This window comes from Bos taurus, chromosome 19 (assembly GCF_002263795.3).
Source record: "Bos taurus isolate L1 Dominette 01449 registration number 42190680 breed Hereford chromosome 19, ARS-UCD2.0, whole genome shotgun sequence".
Classification (NCBI taxonomy): domain Eukaryota; kingdom Metazoa; phylum Chordata; class Mammalia; order Artiodactyla; family Bovidae; genus Bos; species Bos taurus.
The window spans coordinates 22,595,700-22,620,506 of NC_037346.1; the positions used below are offsets into that span (position 1 = coordinate 22,595,700).

At 58.9% G+C, this 24,807-nt stretch overlaps 1 protein-coding gene across 4 annotated transcripts; it reads right to left on the reverse strand.

Moving 5' to 3' along the window:
* Positions 1-497: 497 nt before the first annotated feature.
* Positions 498-24,666, reverse strand: MYO1C (myosin IC). 4 transcript variants are annotated; one of them, NM_174396.3, is made up of 32 exons: positions 24,521-24,666; positions 16,900-17,055; positions 16,662-16,777; positions 15,830-16,028; positions 15,669-15,749; positions 13,637-13,816; positions 13,448-13,546; positions 13,117-13,230; positions 12,965-13,036; positions 12,486-12,605; positions 12,292-12,374; positions 11,952-12,057; positions 11,755-11,835; positions 11,390-11,481; positions 9,303-9,397; positions 9,175-9,221; positions 8,978-9,058; positions 7,031-7,136; positions 6,820-6,937; positions 5,847-5,960; positions 5,695-5,771; positions 5,124-5,192; positions 4,943-5,027; positions 4,684-4,843; positions 4,327-4,410; positions 3,033-3,126; positions 2,879-2,934; positions 2,625-2,760; positions 2,474-2,544; positions 2,287-2,384; positions 2,114-2,213; positions 498-1,753 (listed from the first exon to the last, which is right to left on the reverse strand). In NM_174396.3, exons 1-32 carry the CDS (start codon positions 24,593-24,595, stop codon positions 1,727-1,729), a joined length of 3,192 nt encoding a protein of 1,063 aa, NP_776821.3. In that variant the 5' UTR covers positions 24,596-24,666; the 3' UTR covers positions 498-1,726. The 4 variants fall into 4 exon arrangements, with proteins under 4 accessions (NP_776821.3, XP_005220122.1, XP_059733704.1 ...); XM_005220065.4 differs by lacking the exon at positions 24,521-24,666 and adding an exon at positions 23,610-23,690; XM_059877721.1 differs by lacking the exon at positions 24,521-24,666 and adding an exon at positions 19,310-23,690.
* Between the last annotated feature and the right edge of the window lie 141 nt (positions 24,667-24,807).

Genomic DNA, 24,807 nt, shown 5'->3' on the forward strand with positions numbered 1-24,807 from the left:
ATAGTTAGGGACTTTAGAAAGGTCATGTACACACTGCTCTATTCAAAATGGATAACCAAGAAAGAATAAGAAAAACAAAAACAAAAATAAATAAAATGGATAACCAACAAGGACCTACTCAGTGTATAGAACTCTGGAACTCTGCTCAGTGTTACGTGGCAGCCTGGATGGGAGGAAGGTTTGGGGGAGAATGGACACGTGTATATATATGGCTGAGACCCTTTGCTGTTCACCTGAAACTACCATAACATTGTTAATTGGCTATTCCCTAATACAAAATAAAAAGTTTTTGGGAAAAAGAGAGTAATACAAGACCCTTGGTTGCCTTCTAGGGGGTTGTCTCCTTTTTATTATTTTTGGCCACATCAAGTGGCCTGTGGGATCTTAGTTCCCTGACCAGGGATTGAACCCATGCCCCCTGCAGTGGAAGGGAAGTCCTTACCACTGGACCATCAGGGAAGTCCTTCCCTTTACTAACATTCACAAGGAGACCAACATTGGCAAACACATATTGCTTTATTTAGTGTTTCTCTGGATTGCAGAAGTGTCAGCAGTGGGCTGAGACCCGCAGGAGGGCAGAGGCAGCTGGGCAGCCCCAGGCCCTCTGGGGAGTTGGGGGTGGGGGTGGGGGAGAAGCAGCAGAAAGAGGTGATGCCCCTGCAGCTCCTCCCAAGGCCAGCCCCTTCCCCAGGCTCCCAGGATAGGGAGGGGGTCAGGAGCCAGTGAAGGCCCCGAGTCTTTAACCTGGGGCCAGAGTATACGGGTAAGGTGTTTGTCATCCTAAGGCATGGACTCAGGTGGAAGCGCTCCTCCCACCTGGTGGCCCCCAAGGCTGATTGCTGGTCAGGAAGCCACATGCACCCTTAAGACATGAGCCTGTTTCACGGGGCCCTCAGTCCCTGGGAGAGGCAGTGAGGTGTGCTGAGGACAGTCTGGTTTTGCCCCAACCTGCTGGATCACCTTGGGCAAGTCCCTTCCCCTCTCTGGGCCTCTATCTCTTGCTCCATCACACCAGAAGACTCAACTAGGTGATCTCCCAGTCGTCCAAATCCTCCGCTCTGAGAGCCCCGCCTTTACTCCAGGATGTCCTCAGGCTGGGCTGATATTAGAAGGGCATTTTTAAGGCTGGACGGAGAGGGAGGCAAGGGTGGTTTTAGCCCCCAGGGGAATGTCGGAGTGGGCTACAGGTGGACAGGCAGACAGACAGACAAGGTGCCAAGGGAACGGGGAGAAGAGGGGGGCCTGGGCAGGGAAGAGGGCACCAGGGCCCAGATCGCCCACCCTCTCGGCAACATTCCCTGCCCTGCTGAGTCAGGGAAAACACATCCAGTGTGTCTTGGCGGTGGCGGGGGGACGGGGGAGGGCACGGGTGGGAACATGGCTTTTTTAAAAAATAGTTTCCTATAAAGCATCAAAAAAATCTCAGAGAAAAACCTCAGCAAAAGTTCCCTTCTCTCAAATATTTGGCATTGGCAGTGGGGCTGGCGCGGCTGCCTCTGGCCCCGGCTCTTCCTATTGCTGTGGCCCGGCCTGGCCCACTCCTGGGGCAGCTTCCTGCGCCCCTGCCGCCCCCTCGAGAGAGGGCCGAGCAGGAGGCGGGAGTTTGTCGGTGGGCTTCGAGGTGTCCCTGGGTCCCTGTCTGGAAGCTCGAGTCTTTGGTAGCTGGGAAGGGAGGAGGGGATGAGCGAAGCACTGGGAGGCGGGAGGGGTCCGCTGGGCGCCTTCATCACCGCGAGTTCAGCCGCGGGGCCACCTGCGGGGACCAGGGGAGAAGCCCAGAGGTGAGCAGGAAGCAGAGGTGCTCCGGGCACTGGTCTTCGTGAGGTAGATACTTGGTAGTACACGCTGGGGCAGGGAGGGGGCAGGTCCGGAGGCCTCGGTGCTGGAGACTCGGCCCTTAGATCCTACTGCCCCGACTAGAGTGGGCCTCTCTTCCCAAGCAGCATATCCCCTGCCACCTGCCCATGCTGCCCTCTTTATGACCCTCTGCACTGGTCTCTGGTGCTCAGTGGGCAATGGGTTGAAGGGTGCCCTTTGGATCGAGACCCACAGTGAGGATGGCCGAGGGAGGAAGGCCCAGCCCCCAGAGGCTCTGCCCTGGCCCCACACTCACCACAGCCAGGTGCCCGTTCTTGGCCTTGGTGATGAGCAGCTCCGAGCCGGGTGTGAAGTCAATGATGCCATCCCTGCCGGGCCCCCCTGCGAACGTGATGCTGGAGAGAAGCGGGTATGTGAGGCCTGCGCCCTGTGCATGCACGGCCTGCTCAGCAGCCCTCCCTGCCTCACCTGCCCTGGTTGATGTTGATGTTGTTCACTCGGTCAGCGCTGAGGGCTGTCTTGGTCAGGGTCTCGATCACGTGGTCACTCTGCAGCACCACGTCCCCCTGGGGGCCCACATAGGGACAGGGGTCAGGCCCTGCCCAGCGCTTAGAGGACCCGTCCCCTCCCCGCCTCCCCAGGCCCCAAGGGGCACCTTCTGCTTATTGTCCTCACGCTGCACGTGGAGCACAAAGAGGCTGTCGCTCAGGCTGCTGACGGAGATTCCTGGGGGGAAAGGGCAGAGGTCAGGGATCAAGGGGCAGAGCAGGGCCCCCTCTATGGACCCAACCTGGACTCAGGCTCACCGGTCAGGTTGGTGTACTCAATCCTCTGCTTGACCTTGGCGTCCTCCACAATGACCACGGCGTTGGGCGTCAGCAGCAGCTGCCGGGAGCGCGGCTTGTAGCCCTTGCGGTCGTACTTCACGACGGGCACGGCGTACTGGGGACAGAGGGTGGGTGAGGGGCCTCCTCACCCCCTGCCCAGGCCCCGACCCCCGCCCACGCAGCCCTTGGGCAGCTGAACTGTGTGGGGCTGAGGGCTGCCCACAGGGTCTCACCTGGATGGGCTCCGAGCCCAGGGCCTGCAGCACTCTGGGGTTGATCTCATCTGCACCTGCAACCCAGATAGGGGAGCGAAGGGGGCGTGAGCGAAGGAGAGAGGGGACCGGGCTGCTGATGGAGGGTTTGCACACTGGAGGGGCGGGGGCTCACCGAGCCGCGTGCTGATGAAGAGTCTGGGGACACTCTGGGGGTAATTGTCCTTCTTGCCCTTGAAGATCTCACTCGCAACGGCCTTTTGCTGCAGCTGAGGAGACAACAGCAGGGAGGGCGGGGGATGTCAGAGAGGTGGGGCCGTCACAGCAGAGCAGGAGTCTGCTGAGACAGGAGCTGAGACCACCTCCCTCACCCTCTCTCTGGACCCAAAAGCAGGAGGCTAAGCCCTGCCACCAATACTCCCCTTCAGCCCCTTCTCTCTCTTACCCCCGTCCCCACCAACCGAGGCAGTGGCCTCTCCACAAGGGTCATGACAGTGCTGTCAGGGTCCAGGCCCCACTTCGGGGATTATTCCCATCATCACAGGCCCTGGAGCCCCTGAGATTCAGCTCTGGCCTGAGATCTTAAAGTTGGCTGATACTAATACTCAGAACTACTGTGGGGCTTCCCTGGCGGTCCTGTGATTAAGAATCTGCCTTGTAATGCAAGGGACATCAGTTTAATCCCTGATCTGAGAAGATCCTACATACCTTGGAGCAACTAAACCTGTGGTGTGCCACAACTATTGAACCACAACTACTGAAGCCCTAGAGCCACTGAGTGACTTCACTTTCACTTTTCACTTTCATGCACTGGAGAAGGAAATGGCAACCCACCCCAGTGTTCTTGCCTGGAGAATCCCAGGGACGGGGGAGCCTGGTGGGCTGCCGTCTGTGGGGTCGCACAGAGTCGGACACGACTGAAGCGACTTAGCAGCAGAGCCTGTGCTCTGCAACAAGAGAAGCCACCGCAACGAGAAGCCTGTGTACCGCAACTGGAGAGTAGCCCCCACTCGGTGCAATTAGAGAAAATCCTGAGCACAGCAATGATGACCCAGCATAGCCAAAAATAAATAAAATTATGCAAAAAACCCCCAAAAACTACTGCAGGTTAACTCTGCTGGGTGGGTCCTTCATCATCATCTGATACCGAGTTGGCAAATACAAGGCCCATCGGTCACCAGTGTCTCTCTCTGGAACTATTCTAATAGACCGATGCTGCAGCCTTTTCAACACAGGACTCTGGGTAGCCTCAACCAGTCCAGTGCAGCTGCTCTAGAAGATAAACTTTATTTGCCTTGCAAAATCTACTCCAGTCTCCACTTCACACAGGAGGCCAGACAAGGGCCTGGATCAATTCAAGGTTGCATGGTAAGTCAGGGCAAAGGTCCTCCAGGCCAGCTCTCTTCCAGCACCGCCCATCCCCCACCCCCACCCCACCCCCACCCCGTACCTGCCTCCCAGCCCCATACCTGCTGCTTCCATTCAGGGCTGATGCTCCGGCAGTATTTCCACACCATGTTCTTCCGGCACAGCTCCCGCAGCAGCTCTGAGGCCTGTGGGTGAGAGGGAGGTCAGGGCACCCAGGCAGCCTGGCTCCTTCCCTCTGCAGACAACAGGCACGTGCCCACCATCGGGTCTTGGCCTAAGTGACACCCCCTCAACCTGGACACCCTTCCATTCCTGAATTGTTTCTCTGCAAAGAACTCGCTCTCCATGGCCCAGCTCCAAGTCCCTTCCCTTCCCATGGATCCTCGGGTCACACGGTTATTAGGTCCCTCTGCTGCGTAAGTTGGTAGTCCCCCAGTCAGCAGGGAGAGCCCACGGACCTCACGCAGGGCAGGTGGGGGCGTGGGCCAAGAAGTGTCCAGAATATTCCGGGGCAGCTGCCGTCGAAGGTTGAGCAGAAAAGAGGTGCGCACATGGTCCACGAAGAAGGCATTCTCAGGGCAACGGGGCGCATGGCGCAGGATGAAGCCCTGGATGAGCCTGGGGGCGGGGGTCCGACATGGGTGGAGGTGAGAAGCCTGGCAGCAGACCTGCCCCGACACTCTGCTCTGCACCCTCTGCGTGGTGCCCAGTGCTCACCGCCGGATGGTCTGTGCCGCCCACTTCCTCTTGGCCGCCTTCCTCCGGCCCAGCGTTCCTCGCCACCACGACTGGATGCAGATCGCTGCAGAGACCACAAACGGCTGACCTCTATCTCTTCCCACAGTGGCCCACCCTAGCCCCGGCCCCCATCGTCCTGAAGACCCCTGGGCGCCCGAACCTGATCGCTTCACCCGGAGGAATTTCTGCCGGCAGTGAAAGCCCCTCCAGGTGGCCTGGATCTTCGTGGCTGTGGTTGGGAAAGAAAGTCACTTGGCCAGAGCGCAAGGGACCCAGCTGGGGGCCTGGCCTTGTTAAGAGCTCACTGAGTAAGGGGAGTGGCTGAACCAGCTTCGAGTACGAGGATAAATAAGTGAAAGAGAGTACAGGAAAGGGCAAGGGCTGGTCTAGTGGTTAAGACTTCGCCTTGCAAATGCAGGGAACACAGGTTCAATCCTTGGTTGGGGAACTAAGATCCCACAGACTGTGGGGCAACTAAGCTTGAGCTGTGCAACCAGAGAAGCCTGCGCATTGCAACAAAGACCCAGAACAGCCAAAAGAAAAAAAAGAAAGAGCGAGAGAGGGAGCAAAGCAATGTGGGAACATGCTGAGTGTGTATCTGGGAGCAGACGAGGCGGGCAGCCCCATGTGGACATGGCAGACGTCCCAGAGAAGCAGCCGAATACAGCGATTTCTTTCCCACTTCCCAGAACAGACCCCACTGGACAGGATGAGTGGGGCCCCTCGCTCACCCAGGCTCTGTCGTCGGATCTCCAAGGCGTCCTCTGTGGCAAACAGGGTCTTGGGGAAGCGGATGAAGATCTTGGTCCTGGGAGGGCAGCAGTGATCAGCCCCTGGTTGCCAACTCCGTAGCCCTCAAACCCCAGGCATGGGCGCCACTCACCTGCCCATCTTGTACTCTTCCGGCTTGTAGCCCAGGTGCCTGACCAGCACAGTCACCCCATCCTGGGGCCGTCCTGTCCACGTGGGCCATGTCTCTGGGCACAGTGACTTGTACCTGGTGACAGGAGGAGCAGAAATGCACCCAGCGCCCCCGCCCCCCACCAGCGCTCTTCTCTGGGAACCAGACCAGCTTTCCTGGTCCCACTGACTCTTAGGTCACAGAAAGTCGGGGAGGTAGCTCTGTTACTACCCCTACTTTAAAAATGAGAAAATTGAGGTTTCTCATCTGAGATCCAACCAGTCAATCCTGAAGGAAATCAATCCTGAATATTCATTGGAAGGACTGATGCTGAAGCTGAAACTCCAATCCTTTGGCCACCTGATGTGAAGAACTGACTCATTGGAAAAGACCCTGATGCTGGGAAAGATTGAAGGCAGGAGGAAAAGGGGCCAACAGAGGATGAGATGGTTGGATGGCATCACTGACTTGATGGACATGAATTTCAGTAAGCTCCGGGAGTTGGTGATGGACAGGGGAGCCTGGCATGCTGCAGTCCATGGGGTCGCAAAGAGTCGGACTGAGTGACTGAACTGAACTGAACATCTGCCTGAGGTCACAGGCCTAGAAAGACATGCCTGGTGACTCCTCAGACCCCTGACCAGGGATAACAACGAAGTTGCTTTCTGAACTGACTGCAAACTCTGTCCCCTTCACAGGCTCTTACTGTCTCCACTGGTGATAGGTATGTGAATGCGTGCCTCATTGGACCCCTGACCAGCTGCTCTGTGAGGCCAGGGCCTGGGCGTGGGGAGGGCTGGTCTTTGCCCTCTCAAGCTTAACATTAGGCCTGCAGCATGGAGGGGCCCCTGGTGTGGCTCCCACCGCAGCTGAGGGCTGTCCTCCCGCCCAGGATCTCAGAGGCTCACACCCTCCCAGCCCTTCCCCCTGGCGCCAAGCCAGGCCCCGCCCCCACCTCTGCAGGAAAGCCTCGTATTTGCGGCGGTAGGCAAAGCCGGCTCTGCGCACACGCAGGTTCTCCATCAGCCCTAGGTACTTCACCTGGTGCCGGATTAGCACCTCATCAAAGCGGCCTGGGGGCAGAGATCACTGGCTGGTCAGCGGGCTTTGACCGGCCTCTGCAGGGGAGGCCAAGCCCCCACCGGCCTACGGGGCAGAGGGCCTACCGGGCTGCTTGGAGTCATTGGGCTTGATGCAGCGGACATAGGCAGGCTCCTTTGACTTCAAGATCTCTACCAGCTCCAGGAGGCTCATCTTGAACTGGGTGGCCACCTGGTCAGCCAAGATGAACAACAGGAAGGTTGGTGGTAACTGGGCTGAAGCCACTGACCCCTGCAAATGCCCCTCCCTGCGCAGAACCCCACAGACACCCCTCCTGGGGCAAAACACCACCAGTTCCCACAGCCGACCCTGCCCTTCGTAGACCTTTTTTTTAAAATTACAACTCTTTATTGCAGCATCTGCAAAGGTCAGATTTCTGAAGCCAACGAAGATGGTGCAGCATTTCCAAGTGAAATGTTACAAGTTTTCTGTCTGTGGGGTAGGGGGTAGCAGGAAGGGTCTTCGGGAAATAACCCTTCAGGTAAGAAGGAAAGGACAAGTAGGAGACAGCCAGAAGGGAGGCAGGAACGGCACTGGGGCAGAGCAACAGAGTGAGCGAAGGCGTGGTGTCCACAGGGAACTACAAGCCATGCAAGGATCTAGGAGGGGAGTAGAAAAGAGCATCAGAGAGGCAGGGTCATGGTAGGACTCAGGAACCACATCAGGGAGACTGAACTTTATCCTGAGGGAAATAGGGAGCCAAAGAGGAATCTGGAGGGAGAGAGGGACAGGAAGAGATCTGCCTTTTGGAGTATCTCTACAGCACATAGGTGGAGGGTGGTTGGTAAGAGCAGGTGGGAAGACAGAAGGCCAGGGAGGAGGCTGACCGGCTCAGAGGACTATTAATGGAATAAGGGTTACGGGGAGGGGCTGAAAGGAAGGGGTTTTCAGGCAACAAAAACCAGCAAGATCCAGCAGTTGTTAGGATGAGGGCAATGGGGGAGGCTAAGGAATGAGGGATGCGGCCCAGGCTTCTGTCTTTCAGGACTGGGTGGAGGGTGGTCCCTGCCTTGAGTTAGGGAAATAGGAGATGCATGCCTGGGACACTGGACAGTCAGGGTGCATCATAGGCTAGTGGGGTCTGGAGTAGCTGCGGGTCCCTGGGAGGGGTCAATGGAATCTCTGGTTTGCTGGAGAGGCCTGGACAGGAGTGGGTGTGTCCTCACAAGGGTGGGGCTGAGAACCATCAGGGAAGGGGTGGGGTTGGGGAACCGAGGACAGGGTCCCAAGGAGTCAGACTCTGGGCAACACTCTGCCTCCACGGCCTCCCTGCCTGCATGTCTTGGCCTGCAGCTCCCTGGCTTCCACCTCTCCCTGACCTTGCTCGTCCTGAGACTGCCCTAACCCTCCCCCTGCCAAGCCTGGCAGCCACACCTCTGTGCACAGCTCACTGGATGGAGCATTCCCCTCATCTGGCACCACTGGCCAGATCTGCCTTCCCTCCATCGCTCTCCTTGAAAATGGCACTTTGTGGTCCACTTCCTGGTCTTTTTTTGACTGTGCTCCTGTGTGGGGCTCTGCAGGGCCCTCCCATACGTCTGACAAGCATCTATACTCATTCCCAAGTTACCTCAGAGGCTTCCTCCTTCAGGAAGCTTTCCCTGACTCCCCTCCCCTCTTTTACTTCCGCAGGCAATTTGCTGCTCCCTATTGTAAGCTTCCATAGCACCCATGCACATTTCTAGGTCAGCATGTGTTCATTTTTGTATCCTAAGTGTCCAGTAATGTCCACCACAAGTGTCTGCTGCAGGGGAGTGAATGCATGCAAGCACCCACACAGACACAGGTGTACATGCGTGCATCCATACTTAAGAGACGTTAGACACCCAGACACCCATCAAAGTAGGCACAGATGCACCCACGGCAGCCTCCCAGACACACACAGATGTGCACCGAGGCACCAGCAAACACAGGAACTCACACACACACACTGCCAGCTCCCAGCTCAAGCAGGCAGTGGGCCCGCTCGCGTGTGCACACACACACCCCCTGGGGTCCCACCGCCTTCACACCGTCTCTGGCCGCTTCTTGTCGCTGAGCTCACTCCGGTCGAAGCACTGGCCCAGGATGGGGTTCTCCGAGCTGCACATGGTCTGTGAGGGCAGGGCAGGGGCCATGTAGGAAGCATAGGGACAGGCCAGTCAGCTTTCTGGGGCAGAGATCATTCAGAGCCCAGACCCTCAGCCCTCCCCCTGGAGGTCCTCCTCACCTCCTTCAGGTTCCGGAAGAGAAGGTCGTTGTTTTTATCCAGAAACCCTGAGGGGAGAGAGCAGACATGAGGGGAGGCAGAGCCCTTCTCCCAGCTCCCCCGGGGGGACACAGCCTTAGGGTCCTCACCGGTCACGTTGTAGGTCACCTCCCCGGCATAGTGCAGGAGGCGGAACTCCCCGCGGTCCAGAGATTTCCTGGTCCGCTGGTCAGCCAGCTTGTGCCTGGGGCAACAGGGAGAGGAAGCTGCCAATGGCTGGCCTGAGCCAGGCCCCTGTCTGCCGAAGAGACTTCAAGAGAGGAATCAGGCATCCTCTAGGAAACCAGCAGGGCGGGGCCTCCTCCCGCAGAGGCCACCACAGAGGCTCAGAGAGGTAGATGGCCTTGCCCGGGGTCACACAGCGCCAGGACTGGGACCTCAGCCTCCATGCTGCCAGGGCCCGCAGGGTGGAGGGCTATTTGGTGTTGCCTTTGGCTGTTGCATTGGAGAAGGCAATGGCACCCCACTCCAGTACTCTTGCCTGGAAAATCCCATGGACGGAGGAGCCTAGAAGGCTGCAGTCCATGGGATCTCGAAGAGTCAGACACGACTGAGTGACTTCACTTTCACTTTTCACTTTCATGCATTGAAGAAGGAAATGGCAACCCACTCCAGTGTTCTTGCCTGGAGAATCCCAGGGACGGGGGAGCCTGGTGGGCTGCCGTCTATGGGGTCGCATAGAGTCAGACACGACTTAAGCAACTTAGCAGCAGCAGCAGCAGCAGCAGTGGCTGTTGCGTGGCTCTGCTCAGAGTGCTGAGTGCTGCCCGCTACATTTTAAGAATGGAATCAGCCCCCAAGAGACTGCTGCTGCTGCTGCTGCTAAGTTGCTTCAGTCGTGTCCGACTCTGTGCGATCCCATAGACGGCAGCCCACCAGGCTCCCCCGTCCCTGGAATTCTCCAGGCAAGAACACTGGAGTGGGTTGCCATTTCCTTCTCCAATGCATGAAAGTGAAAACTGAAAGTGAAGTCGCTCAGGTCGTGTCCAACTCTTCTCGACCGCATGGACTGCACCCTACCAGGCTCCTCCGTCCATGGGACTTTCCAGGCAAGAGTACTGGAGTGGGGTGCCATTGCCTTCTCGCCTTAAGCATGTCTATACCCTTTAGCCCATTTTCTACTTTTAAAGAAGAATTCCAAGCAACTAACCAGAGAGACCAGGCAGAGATTTAAGGCCCAGGGGTAGGTATTCTCTTTTCCCAGCAGAAACCCAGAGGCTGGACAGGGCCCCGAGAGGCCGGGTGAGAGCAGTGGTGTGTGTGTGTGTTAGAGCCGCCGGAGGAAGTGTTTTGAGGAAAGTTTTCTGTTTGATGATACAGGAAGATACTCAGGATATAACGTTATCCTGAGTCCTATATACAATAAGCTCTCAACCACAAAAAAGAAAAAAAAGTATATAGAAAAAGGCAGGAAGAAAACGTCTCAAATTATTAACAGTGGTGACCTCTGGGTGACAGGCTTACAAGTGGCTTTTGCACACATTCCAACTTTTCTCTGAGGAGGGATTTTTTTTTACAAACAGAAAAACAGGTGTTTTTCTTTCTTTCTTTTTGCAGGCAAGGCTTTACTGGGACCCCTGCTGCAGCCCGTGGGGAATGGGAACAAACGGGTTCCTCGCTTGCTCGCTCCAGAAAAAGCTGCTCAGGAATTCCCTGGTGGTACAGTGCTTAGAACTCTGCTTTCACCGCTGGGAGTCAGGTTCGATTCCTTGTCAGGGAACTAATCTGTGGCTCTGGGCCTGAGGTCCAACTCTGGACTTGATGTGAGATAACCTCCGGCAAAGGGCTGTACCTCTGAAAGTCTCAGTAAAACCTCCTCCGGGGGTTGCTTCTAGTTAGAGGAGGTGATATTATCAAAATATGCAAGGCAAAGCTGGGACAGAGAGGCTTGTTTCTTTTCTCCCCTCATCCCATTTTACGGGATATCTTAAATAAAAAGTAATTTCCAAGCAAGGAGGCTAAAAAAAAAACCTTAGCAAGTTTCATTCTTGAGCGGGTTAAGGAGGAAGTGGCGTTCCTCGCTTATTACTCGGGAGGCGCCAGGAGCCGAAGCTCTGTGTGCCTGGCCTTCACTGGCACCTCCCCCGGTCACCTCTTTGTGGCTGGCACTTTATGGGTGAGGGGGTTCCCAGGCTTCCACAGGCTCTGGCCCAGGACAGCCCCCAGCCCCACTCACGTCAGGAAGTGTGGATGCTGCTTGATTGTGTCCTCCAGCTTCTCCAGGAAGGTCAGGTCCGTGGCCTCCCCGGGACGCAGACACTCCTCGTCCTGGGTGGGTGGTGGCAGAGGGTGAGGGGTGTGTGTGGGGGAGGGACCGGAGAGCACAGGGACTCAGGGGCCCCGGAGGGAGGCGCAGACACTCCCAGGGCTGGCCAGTGCCTCCCCTCACCCTCCATACACAGCCCTGTTCTGTCCCTCATCAGGCTCCGAGGACTCTGGCCCTCTGCAGACAGGCCTGTCCAGCTGGGAGAGCGAGGGGAAAGGGGTGACGTCATCCCACCCAGCCCCCAGCCCGAGGCCCTGGAGGAGCAGATGGCTCACCAAAATGGAGATGATGCCTTTGAACTTCTCCTCCACCAGGTCACAGATAATCTTGTTGTTGAAATACTGGACCGGTTCCCACTGAGGGGCACAAGGGGAGGGAGGCATCACCGTGGGGTCGAGGCTCCTCCCCTGGGGACACCCAGGCCTGGATCTTGGCTGCACGTGGGGCCGCCCGCGGGCCGGCCTGCACTCACCGCGATGCCCTCGGCCTCATACTCCTCCTGCTCTGACTTGAGGGTGAGCTCGATGAAGAGCTGCTGTAGCTTCTCATTGCAGTAATTGATGCAGAACTGCTCAAAGCTGTGAGGGAGACAGAGGCGTCCTCAGTACTTTAGTTGGGGGAAGGGGGCCAGACCAGGAAAGGTGGGGAGGGGCAGAACAAGGCCCCAGCACTAGCCAAGGGAAGAAACATAGAGCGGGACCCAAGCGGCTGGAAGTCACTGGCAGGAATGAAGGAGGCCAGGAGAGAGGCGAGGGACCAGGACAGGGGAGACGATGGGAGGAGAGACAGGCAGAGTCAGGGGAGGCACTGACCTGTTGTGCTGGAACACTTCAAAGCCGTAAATGTCCAGTAGCCCGAGGACCGTGGTGCTCCGCCAGCTGGGGCTCTCGGCATCCTAGGGCCAGCCAACCAAGGGTGTGGATCCCCACGTTCGCCACCTCGCAGCCCTGGCCTCCCTGAACCGCCCTCCCTGCTACCTTGGGAGTAGCAGGGGCCAAGTTCTCACCTTGGAGGCCAGCGACCTGTTGATCTTCGCGACCAGCCAGGTAAAGGTGCGACTGTACACAGCCTTGGCGAGGGCGTCCCGTGCATATGCAGCCTGTTCTAGGTTCAGCGGGCTCAGGAGCTGCAGGTGGAGGGTGAGATGGGAGATGAATGCAGTCCCTTCCCACCCCTGGCCCCTTTGACTCAGGAAACTGATCACTCTGCCATCCCTGCCCCCAGTGAGCCTGGTGCCGGCCAGGGGGCGGCATCCAGGGGAGGACACAGTGGCCCCACCAGAGGTCTCATTCCTGGAAGTCAGTCTTCCTTCCAGCCTCACCCTCTTCCTGTGTGACCCTGGCCACCTCCCTGTGCCTCTCTGAGCCACCTGCCTTATAAGCTTCAGATATTGCTAAGAGGACCAGCTGAGCAGACCAGGGTAATGGGGGATGATGGGAGCGGGGGCTGCCTTGGAACACCTGTCCCCCCACCGCCTGGCCTCACCTCTTCGCCCTTGGCGATGATCTTTCTGTGGGTCAGGGCTTCCCGCAGCGTTGAGCCTTCCACACCAAGGAGCTGCCAAGGGGGTGGGGCTGGTGAGGGTGCAGCCCCCCCGCCCCAGCTGCCCCGCCCTCGCCTTCTGCTCGCCTCCTCACCCTGGTCAGGTACTTGAGCTGGTTCTCGGTGGTGACCTGGGCGTTGCTCTCCTCATCGGCGGCAAAGTGGGTGTTGCCCAGATGCAGGACGCTGGCCACGATGCTTAACAGGTCCTGGATGGGGGTGAGGGGACAGGGAGGGGCGGCGGGGGTTACGGGAGGGTCTGAGAGCCCCAGGAGGGCACATGTGGATGGTCAGCAGGAGCTGGGAATGGAGGGAGCAAGGCGTGTGAGAGGAGACGGCGGCTGGAGTAGAAGCAGGCTGTAAAGGTAGCCTGGGATTTTCACGGGGTGACAGGAGGAAAGGGCCGGCCCCCGACAGAGGTCTCACCTCCACCTCGTCCTCGGTGAAGTCGATGACAGTCAGGGCCTTCCTGACCACCTTCCAATCACTCTTGTCGTTGATGGAGGAGACTTTGGCGCACTGGCCCTGTGGCACGGGCAGAGCGGGGTTACAGCTCTGGCTGGGTGGGTTCCCTAGGTGGCACCAGGTCCTGCCCGCCAGCCCCTCTCTACTCACCTTCACCAGGTACAGGTAGCTCTGCGGGTTCCGTTCCAGGCCCAGCCTGCGCAGCGTCTCCTCCTCACCCCCCTCCAGCAGCTGGTAGAAGATGTGGAAGTTCCTCTCCCCGTGATTCTGGTGCACCACCCGGGACTTCTCCAGGAGGTAACTGAGGATGTGGCCACCCACGGGGGCACCCTGCGGGCCGGGCAGGATGTGGTGACTGCTCAGGGGGACAGGGGACACAGCCCATCTTCCCCTTCCCCCCCTGCCCTCCAGAGTATGAATTTTAGCTCTGGCTGCATGGGCTCAGGCACATCGCCCCTCCTGGCCCCCATTTCTTCCTCTATGAAATGAGGATGCTAAGCCCTTTCTTGGGCTTCCCAGGTGGCACAAGTGGTAAAGAACCCTCCTGCCAATGCAAGAGACATGGGTTTGATCCCTGGGTCAGGAAGATCCCCTGGAGAAGGGCATAGCAACTTGCTCCAGTATTCTTGACTGGAGAATTCTATGGACAGAGGAGCCTGGCAGGCTACAGTCCACGGGGTTGCAAAGAGTCAGACATGACAAGCCACTTAGCACACATGCATGCATGCTCTTTCTACCTGGTGGGTCACACCTGGAGGTCCCATAAGCATCTCAAACTCAACAGGTCTGAAACTTAAGTCCTGGTCTCCGCTCCTCAAACCAGCTCCCTCCTCCCACTCTGCTCACCCTTCTAGGTGTTCAGACCAAGAAGTCTGCGGTCCTCCTGGGGGCCTCCCTGTCTCTCACACCTCACATCCAATCAGCCAGCCAATCCTGCCACCCTCACCTTCAGAATATCCAGAATCCAGCTACAGCCACCAGACTGGGCCCAGCCACCATCATCTGTCACCCAGATCTAATAATCATCAGTTTCCTAACTCATTTTCTTGCTCAGCCTCAGTCTCTACCATTTATTCTCAACAAAGCAGCCAGAGCGATCACTTTAAGAGGAAATTGAGGTCATAATACACTTCTCTTTCAAACTTTTGGGACTTCCCTGGCGCTTCAGTGTACTTCCACTGCAGGGGACACAGGTTCAATACCTTGTTGAGAGACTAAGGCAATATGCTAAGGTATTATGCCATGAGGCCCGGCCAAAAAATTAAAAAAAAAAAAAAAAAATATATATATATATGGTTCAAACTTTCAGGAATTTTCCTGGTGGTCCAGTGGTTAAGGCTCTGCACTTCCACTGCATGGGACATGGGTTCAGTCGCTGGTTGGGGAACTAAAATCCTGCAGGCCATGTGGGCATGACCACACAAACAAACAAAAATCCCCCAAAATTCTCTTGCCTCACTTCCACTCAAGAGTTTTAAAAAAATTCTTACAAAGACCCAAAAGGACCCGCACCATCGAGCCTCCTCTTCTGTTCCTTGGCCCCTTGCTCTCTTCTCCAGCCATTCTGGCCTCCTTGCTGTCTGTAAACACATCCAGCATCTTGTTCATCCGCACCTCTGCACTGGTGGTGCCCTCTGCCTGGACCCTCTCGAGTGTACGCACAACTCATTCTCTGTCTCCATCAAGGCTTTACCAAAGGCCACCTTCTCCATGCCTACTGTATCTGCATTATTTCAAACAGCCAATGCCCCTTCTCCTTGCCTCATTTTCTTTTTTGCTGTGACATGTGTTGGCTACTTTACACTTTTCTGTGGACTATCTCCCTGCTGGTCGTTCAGTCATGTCTGCTGTTTGTGACCCCCATGGACTACAGCCTGCCAGGCTCCTCTGTCTATTGGATTCTCCAGGCGAGAATACTGGAGTGGGTTGCCATTCCCTTCTCCAGGGCATCTTCCCAACCCAGGGATCGAAGCTGGGTCTCCTGCATTGCAGGCAAATTCTTTATCTTCCTGGAGGCAGGATTTCTGTCTGTTTTGTTTCACTTCTGTGTCACTAGCACTTGTAACAGTGCCTGATACACAGAAGGTGCTCAATAAATGTTTACTGGTGCCAAAGACGCGGGCCAGTGGGTGCCCACTACATGGGAATCCCATTCCCCCTGCCCTGCCCCACCCATGGGTACCTTGAAGTCAAACTGCACGTCCATGTACTTCCCAAACCTGCTGGAGTTATCGTTCCGGAGGGTCTTCGCGTTGCCAAAGGCCTAGGAAAGGGCCAGGGTGTGAGGGGTGCCTGGTGGCCTCCACCTGCCCCTCCCACCCCCAGGGGCTGCTGTCCCCTCACCTCCAGCACCGGGTTGCTCTGCAGCAGCCGGTCCCGCACAGCACCACCCCGCTCAGGGGCTGGGCAGGTCTCGGCATAGAACTGCAGCAGCCGCTTGGTGGCCTCGGTCTTGCCTGCCCCGCTTTCCCCAGAGATCATCACTGCCTGGTCCCGGCGCTCCGTGCGCAGTGCCCGATAGACAGTGTCAGCCACCGCGAACCTGGGGCAGAGGCCCGTCAGGAGCTTAGGGGGCAGGGGGGCCGAGTGGCTGCAGGGGCTGGGAATCCCACAGGAAGGACTGGGGGTGTACCCTTGAGGACAGGTGACCCCTCCAGGATGTGGGTCAAGGGAGATTCTTCACAGTTGAGAATGAGAGTCATATTCTGATGGAAAATTGAAGGGCTCACTCATGGGTGAGGAGATTGGAATTCATTCAGGTGAAGATTGAGGTCATTCATAGGTAGGGCTGGGAGGTCCTTCAGAGGTGCAGGTCAGAGGGTCACTAAGGTGGGAGGGCCATGTCCAGGTAGTGTTGGGAGAATAAGTCACAGGTGTGGGAATTCCCTGGTGGTTTAGTGGTTAGGGCTCCACACTTCCATTGCAAGGGACATGGGTTCAATTCCCAGTCAGGGAACTAAAATCCCGCAAGCCACACAGCAGGGCCAAAAAAATAGTCCTGGGTGTGAGTTGGGGTGGAGGCTAGGGGGATCCTGATGCAATAGAGAGATTCACCTTGGGTGAGGACTGGGTATTCCTCAGAGATGTGAATTGTGATTCATCCCAAGTGGGAAGGTGGGTGGAATCATCTCAGGTGGTGATGCTGGGGGGCGGGGGGAGAGGGGGGGTCACTCACAGGTGAGGTGGAACCTCATAGAAGCTGACGCCTCGGTAACGCTCCATGTGCTGTCGGCTGTAGATCTGCAGGTCTCGGTAGGGGTTGACAGAGACCAGCACGGGGCCAATGTAGGTCTGGGGGTCAGAGGAGGAGGCTCAGAAGTTTCTCCCAGAGGCCCCGGCGCCGCTCTCCCGACTCCCTGCAGCCCTGCATCTGTGGCCCCCACGCCCCCTCCGCCTTCCCACTCCGGCCTCACGTAGATCAGGTTCTCCCGGAAGCGCCGTCGCAGGTTCTCGATGAAGGCGGCCTCGCTGGTGAAGTTCTCCAGCAGCACGAAGTCCTGTACCCCCACCCGGTCACGGGCGGTCAGTGCGCTCTCCATGGTGACCCGCACCCCGTCACTGCCCAGGGCCTGCAGGGACGGGCCACGGGAGAGAGTCAGAGGCAGCAGGGCAAGGGAAGGGCTCTTCTCCCCTTCGCCACAGCCTGGAGGACTGAGGGGGCAACCAGGGCACGCGAACACAGGGCACACCTGAGAAACAGGTGCCCCAGGCTGGGTAGAGAGGGCCTGGACGACAGAAAGTTGGCACATGGGACACTGGGGACATGGGTCCGAGAAGCAAGGCCACCTGGGCACGTGGGCCAGAACACGGGCCACTGGACACACAGGCCCCAGAGGACATGGGGCCAAGGCCGCTGAGTCCAGGGAGGGGCTGGTTTGTGTAGAGAGAGTTAGGGGTGGGGGAGTGATGTCATGAGAATAAAAGAAAGAATGCTCTGTTGACCTGGGACAAAACCCCTCCTCTCTCTAGAAGGCATCCCAAGGAGGAGGAGTTGAGGTAGACCAGGTGACTTCAAGTCCCCTAGCTCTAGGCCTTGTGTGACAGGTGCTTTGTAGGACAAATCGCATGGAGTGAATTCTACAAGCAGGGTGGGGCTGTCTCTCCCCCTCTGACTCACCAAAATCTCCAGGGGGAGAGAGAGGGTCTAGGGACCCAGCAAGGGGCTGCACCAGGCGCCAGGAGAGAGATTCCCCTGGGGCAGGGGCAGGGAGACCCTCACATCCCAGCTGGGCTCACCACTCACCCCAGAAGGGGGCCCTCCCTCCCAGGGCGGAACCACACCCTCCCCGCCAGCTGCCAGGCTCCCCAGACACCCTCCTCCACTGGGAGTCCTGAGAAGTCTCAAGGGAGCAGGGGTTTTACCAGGGAAAACCCAGCTGGCAGCTGGAGCCCATCAGAGGGTAGGAAGAAGCACAGGCTCAACAAGACCCTCACCCCTCACCACACTCTTCAAAAGGATCTGAGAGCTCTAGGAAATTGACACCAAGAGTGTCAAGGGTCAGGGAAGAAACAGCAAGCTGGCCGCAGGGATAGGGATCCCCAAAGAGGCCACCAGGTCGCCTCCAACCGCAGACCACCCAGATCTTGGGCGGGGGGCACCCCTTTGGGTCTGGTCGTGGCCCTGCCTCTTCTAGGCCTGCCCCTCAGCGCCCTCCCCTCCACCTCTCTAATTCTGTCCCGAAGCTGCTGCCAAATCTGACCCAAGCCCCCGCCCCCTTGCCCTCTGGGTGGCGGGTCTGGGCGCTCTCAGACTTCCCTGGGAGTTATTGGCCCGGCCTGGGTCCGAGCGCCTCGCGGCCCTCCCGGCCTCGGCCTCCACTCTCCTGCAACTTTCCGGGACGTTTTTCCACCCGAAATTCCTGGGCCGCGCCCGCTTCCTGACGGGGCGGAGGCGGCGCCGCGAGGCCGGCAGGGACGCCTGGGACCCCCCCGGCCCTGCCCCGCACCCCTAGCTCACCGACGCCCGGTAGCGCATCCTGCCCGGTCGGCCAGGCGCCCGTCTCCGCGGCCCGCGCCCTCGGCCCGGGGTTCGGCGGCGGCGGCGGCGTCACGAGGGAGGGGCCGGTCCTCCCCCGTTCCGCCTCCGCTAGGCTCGGAGGCGTGGGACTCCCTAGGCGCCCCCGCCTCGCTCGGGGCTCGGACTCCGGGGTCCCTCTCCAGTTGGTAGGGGTGGGGCAGGCGCTCAGTGCGGGGGACGGGGGGAAATCTAGCGGCGTGGGTGGGGACAGAGCGGGGGCGGAGCTCCCGGCTGGGCAGGGGCTCCGCCTGAGTCAGGTTTTCCAGGAGGGACGTTCTCCCAGGGGTGGGGCCCGGAACCCGCGCCGCCGCTGCGTCTACACCGACCCGGAACTCACTTCCGGGCTCGTGTCTACACTGCGCACTAGGCCAGGCTGGGGACTCAACTCATTAGGCAGAGAGGCCCGTGGGTCCCGGAGGAAGCAGGATTTCCCTCCCCCCCCATCCCAACCTCGAGTCCCGGGAAAGTTAAAAATAGAACGAAATGTCCAAATACGGCCGTCGTGCCCAGGCAGGCGGAGCCTCGGTTTGGGGACACTGTCCACCCCCCACCCCGTACAGTCTGGAGGGTGGGTCCCACGTCTTTAAACCCAAGAAAATCTCTTGGGTTCACAGAACACTCGCCCCAGGGAGGGAGACGGCCACAGGACGCCTGTGCCCAGCGTCGTTCGTGTAGGGCCTCCACGGAGGGCTCAGCTTTCCATCTGGGAAATCCACGGCCCGATTTCCAGCATTCGGAGCAATACCCTTCCCCCTACCCCGGACACCCTGACTAGGCTCCCCCCACCGCGCCCAAGGGCTCCTCACCTTTCTTTTTCTTCTGTTTGGTGGGGGGACTCCCTCTCTGGATCCTTCCATATTTTCTGCCCTGGACACCCTCCAGCTACCCAAACCAAACCAGCCTCCAGCAGCCCCATCCTCGCTGAGCTCTAGGTGCGCAGTGGGCAGCAGCCTGCGGGACAAGTCTAGCTCAGATCCCAGGGCAGGTGGGGGTGTAATGGCTGTGCTTAGTCACTTAGTCGTGTTGGATTCTTTGCGACCCCATGGACTGTAGCCCTCCAGGCTCCTCTGTCCATGGGGATTCTCCAGACAAAACTACTGGAGTGGGTTGCCATACCTGCCTCCAGGGGATCTTCCCAACCCAGCGATCCAACCCATATGTCTCGCACTGCAGACAGATTCTTTACTGTCTGAGCCACCAGGGAAGCCCCGTGTGATGGCTAGTGCTTCCTAAAGGCCGGGCTACTTCTCACAAGTGGTATGACTGCCAGCAGGTCATTTCATTTCTGGAAACCTCTCCTAGAGCCTTGAAATGAGACTAACCTCTGTCTCAAACGGCTGTTGAGAAGCCTAAGATAAGGCACCCAGGCACCTCCCAGACCCTCAGTAAATATTACTTCCCTCTCTGGCCAGACACTCTCTGCACAGGCTTGGAGCAGACGTCTCTCTTCAATGCAATGCTAAGTCCGCTTCAGTAATGTCTGATTCTGCGACCCTTAGGGACTGAGTAGCCCACCAGGCTCCTCTGTCCATGAGATTCTCCAGCCAAGAATACTGGAGTGGGTTGTCGTGCTGTCCTCCAAGGGATCTTCCCCACCCAGGGATCAAACCCGCATTTCTAATGTCTCCTGCATTGGCAGGCGGGTCCTTTACCACTAGCGTCATCTGGGAAGCCAGTGGGAACAGACATACAGAGCCAGGTCCTGGGTCAGACAGGTCACACTTGTTATCTAGCAGGGAAAGCCCCTGAGGCGTGTCCCTCGGCCAATTAGAAAGAGCTCTCCAACTTCACCTCCATTGCACCTGACAGATAAGGAACCAGAGGTGCAATAATGCAGATGCCGACTTTATCCTAGGGGGCAGAAGGCAGGGTTAGGACCCAAAGCCCTAGCCTGGCCCACACTCTTGGACTTAGGCACCCCGGGGACGGAGTGAGGTGGCGGCAGGTGCGGGCTGCAGCCTCTTGGGGAAGGCTTATTACTTTGAAAACAACAGCCCGGCCAGAGCCCGCGGGACCCCGCGGCGGGGGGCGCCAGCTGGGAGATGGGGCCCTCTGGAGGGACAGAGGGGACCGAGCGCCACCGCGCGCAGCTGGGAGATGGGTGGGAGCGGAAGGGCGGGGCTGGGTCTTAAATGCCACCAGCTTCGGGCTTCGGTCGGGAGGAGGCCCTCTCCGCGAGGCCCCCAGGGTGAAAATGCAGAAAGAAAGAGCGCGGAGAGGACTCAGCCTCCCGCTCAGCTGGAGTGGGGAGGTACTTGGGGGACGGGAGGAAGAGGGTAAAGCCGGTGCCCACCGGGAGCACGGCTCCGAGGGCCGTGCAAGCACCGGGTTGGCGCGGCTGGCCGTGGCCCATGGGCCCGAGGGGAGGGGCTGGCAAGGGGGCGTGACCTGGCGGGTAAAGGGGCGTGGCCTAGTCGCCGAGGCTAGCGGCTGGAATGAGGGGAATCCGCTCACCGAGGGGTTTGGCCGGCCACCCCCGCCCGAGCCGCTCTGCCGCATTCCCGGGATGCCCGCCGACGCCCCCTGAGCCGCCACTCGGTGGCGGAAGGAGGGGGCGGTTAAGCGGCTAAGCAGGCCAGGCGAGACCGCAGCCCCTGGCCAGCGCCACCGGCCATCCCGCCCCGCTAGGCGGAAGCGCCTGTCCCGGGGGAAGAGGAGTTAGAAAGGCGGCGGTGGGGTGGGGGTTGGGGTGGGTGGACCGAGAGTGTGAGAGACACCAGGGCTGCAGCGCCTGGCGCTTCCTGCGTTCGGATCGCTGTCTTCTGGTACTACCTTCAATGCCCTTGAACTGAGCCTTGAGGTCTGGATTATTACCCCCATTCTACAGACAGGGAAACTGAGGCTCAGTAGACGAACGTCGTGTTCAAGATCTCAGGACTAGTAAAAGAAAGGGTGGCATTGGAACTGGAAAGTCTACCACTGTCTATTCCTGTAGGGCTGCCTAAGGGGGAGACGCCTGCTTAGCCCTGGCAGATTTCCCAGCTTCTCTGTTAGGTTAACCTGCTGCCTGCCAGGCTGTGACCTTCCTTAGTGAACCTGTGACTGCAGTGCCTAGTATCCACCTTTGGCTGTGTTGTGTGAGTATTGACGTGTAGGCCTTGGGAATAGCAGCTAGGGAGTGGGCCATGATCCTTGGGTCCCCAGCATGGCCCTGAACCTAGGGGCTGGCTGCAGACTAGGATGCAGCCATGCCTCACCTCTGAGTGACCCAGGACTTATTTTCCAAGGCTGCGTCTAGGTTTCATTGCATCTGGAGAGGCGTTTCCCCTAAAAGCGGGGATGGGCAGACCCAGCAGACCTGGATTATTCCCCCTGTTACCTAGTATGGGCCAGGTGCCCCCAAGCCTGTCCTCTGGGAGGGTAGTGAGCAGCTTCAGGGGTTCTTCAGGCCAGGGCTATGGAGGTCTGGAGAGGGTGTTCTGAGGACCCTCAGATTGCCGCTAGAAACTGGTTTCCACTGGGGGTAGCCTCCCAGCCTGTTGGGGCAGCAGAAAGTACCATAGCCTATCTTACCCCCAGCACATGCTGGGCACAGAATAGGTGCTCGACTTTTCTTTTTTTAAATCAAACATATCTTAGGTCTGGGCCCAGGTTGCCCCACCTAGGACTGTTCCAGACTCAAGGGAACTGTTGTAAGGGGGAATGAAAAGGAAAGACGAGGACTTAGGGGTTCTACCTGATATCTCATGGACCCCGGTCAAACGTTTACACTCACGGGCCTTTTGCCTGCCAGATGCCTCTACCTGGGGGTCCAGAAGAAGTAAACAAAGTACCTTGCCCCCTAACCTGTCCTCCTGGTTCAATATCCCATCTGTTGAGAGGAGACAGGCACCTCCAGCTAGTTGTCACTGCCGGGCATCAAAGGCCCTGCCCTCCTCCCTCCGCTCCTCACACGGAGGAGTCACCACCTGCCAACACCCCCCACACACACACACTTTGTTCCTCCATCACTGTTGTGCCCCTGGATGAGGCAAGCAGCCTCCAAACTGGCATCCCTGCCTTCCTCCAATTCATTTTCCTGCAGCCTCCAGTGGTATTTACAAATGCAAATCTGATCAATTAACGTCTCATGTTAAGAGAGTGAAGGTTCCCTATGCCAAGCACACCCACTGCTTCTTGCCAGGCCCCTGTTTGTGGACTTCAGCCGCCCTCTGTGTCCTCAGTTTACCACTGCTCCGGAGTTCCTGTGTGGCCACAGGGGTACCCTCTCCAGTGCCTTCTCTCCCCACGCCTCCCTCACTACCCCACACAGCCAAGAGGCGCTCTGCGGACGCCCCTGCCACCAGCCGCCCGGCTCTAAGCTTCTCGCCTTTGCACCTGCAGCTTCTTTGGCCCTCGCACCCAACCCCCTCCCCACCTGACTGACTCTTAGTCATCCTTGAAGACTCGGGTCAGGTATCACTTCCTCCAGAACCCCTTCCTGACTCTCCGAAACACACAGCCCCCTCCTTGTCGCATTCCGCTCTAATCGAAGGTTTCCTAGTCAGTCGCTCCCAGGAGATTGCCCCCGCTCCAGGCAGGCACACAGTGGGGGCTCAAAAACTGCTCGCGGACGCCTGCGTGAATGAATGAATCACAGAGCCCGGGAGTGTGAGCAGAAGGCCGGAGCGTGCAGGGCGTTGAATAGGCCGTGGGCCAGCCATTCATTCTCTCATTCATCTCGGAGCCCCCCAGCCGGCGCACACACGCAGGGGCCACTCGCGCGCCAGGGCCCGGAGGCGGGGAACGGGAAGGGGCGGGGCCGGGACGGCTGCTCCGGAACCCGGAGGCAGAGCAGGCTGCCCGAGGGCCCCAAAGGGCGCGCAGGGTGCCTGAGTCCCGCGGCCCCAGCCGCTCCTCACCGCCCTCACGTTACCCGCAAACAATCTAAGTCTCCAACAGGCCGAGTTCCGCCGCCACCGGGTCCTGGGACCCCCGCAGCGGCCGTGCAGAGCCTACCCGCAGCCCCCGCGATCCCTGCGCCGGCGACCCTCGCCTTCCGCACGGTAGCTCCGGGACTGGGTCGCCGCCCGGCCGCTTACCCTCTTCTCCATCCTGCCTACGAGCGAAGCACCCAACTCCCCCGGGCCACGCGGCTGCGGCCCGCCTCGCGCCCTGTGTACCCACCTTCTCGGCTTCTCGGGTGCGCGGGCGGGGGCCAGGCTAGGCGGCGTGGCCGGCTCCGGAGTCGGCGGCCCTGGCACGCTCTCCCCGCCCAGGGCCCGCCCGGGGCCGAGCCGCTGCCTTTCGTCATCCCAGGCAGGGCCCAGGCCCCGGCGCGCGCGCGCACCCTACGGCCCCGCCCCGGCCGGCCTTGGCCGGGCTCCGGCCCCGGCCCGCGTCCGTGTCCGCGGGGGGCTTGATGCAGCACCCTCTGCAGCCCGTTCCCCGGGACGAGGCGCGTCACAGTCACACACACACATGCACGCACGCACCCTCCTCTGTCGACGACCTGGCCCACTTGCTGCAGTGCAGAGTGGCGGGGTGTCTTACACGTTTCTCCTTTCTCACCCTAGTGCGCCTTTGCAAACCCGACCCTCCCCTGCTTGCCAGGCCAAATAGTTCTTCCCCATTTGCGCCTGCCTGACTCTCTTCACCCTCCTTCCCCACCCTCACTACTGCTCTGAACTGGCCAGTGTCAGTTTTTCAAGCCAGATGGGAAAGCCGGGCGGTATTAACTGAGCCTGTACTGTATGCCACCTGGAACTTTATACGCACCGTTCTTTAGATCTCGGAGCGGCCCTGTCACCTCCGTGTTGTTAACCCAGTTCATAGCCCGGCCCACTGAGGATCAGGGAGCTGGAGGAGAAGGGAGTCAAACCCAGATCCCCACTTTGAAACACTCGGCCCCTGGTGGGCTTAAACCCATCCCCCTTCCTTCCATTTACCCCTTCTTGTCCGGTCCCTTCACGTCCTACCAAGGACCAGAACGCTTCCCCACTGCTCACCTCTTCCCCATGGAGTTTGCTTGAGAGGGGGCTTCTGGGCACTGGGGAGACACTCCCACCCTCCTCCCAGCCCAGAGCATCCCAACTTACTAGCTTGCAGGGCCTGTGCGGGTGAACCACACGGATGATCTCCCCGGTAGGTATCAGCTCCACTTGCAGCGCCATTCCGCCTGTGGAGAGCCAGCGTGCCGAGCTCTGGGACCTCTGAGCAAAAGCCCGCCTGCCTGCCTGCCCGCTGGCTCTGGCTGTGCCCGGAACCAGGAATCTGGTCTCACGCTGGGATGGCCACTGGGTTCAGCTTCAACTCCTGCCCCAGGGGATGGGTCTGGTCCAGTGCCTCAGGATACAGCTGGAGAAGCCCAGGTCTGATTGGGAGG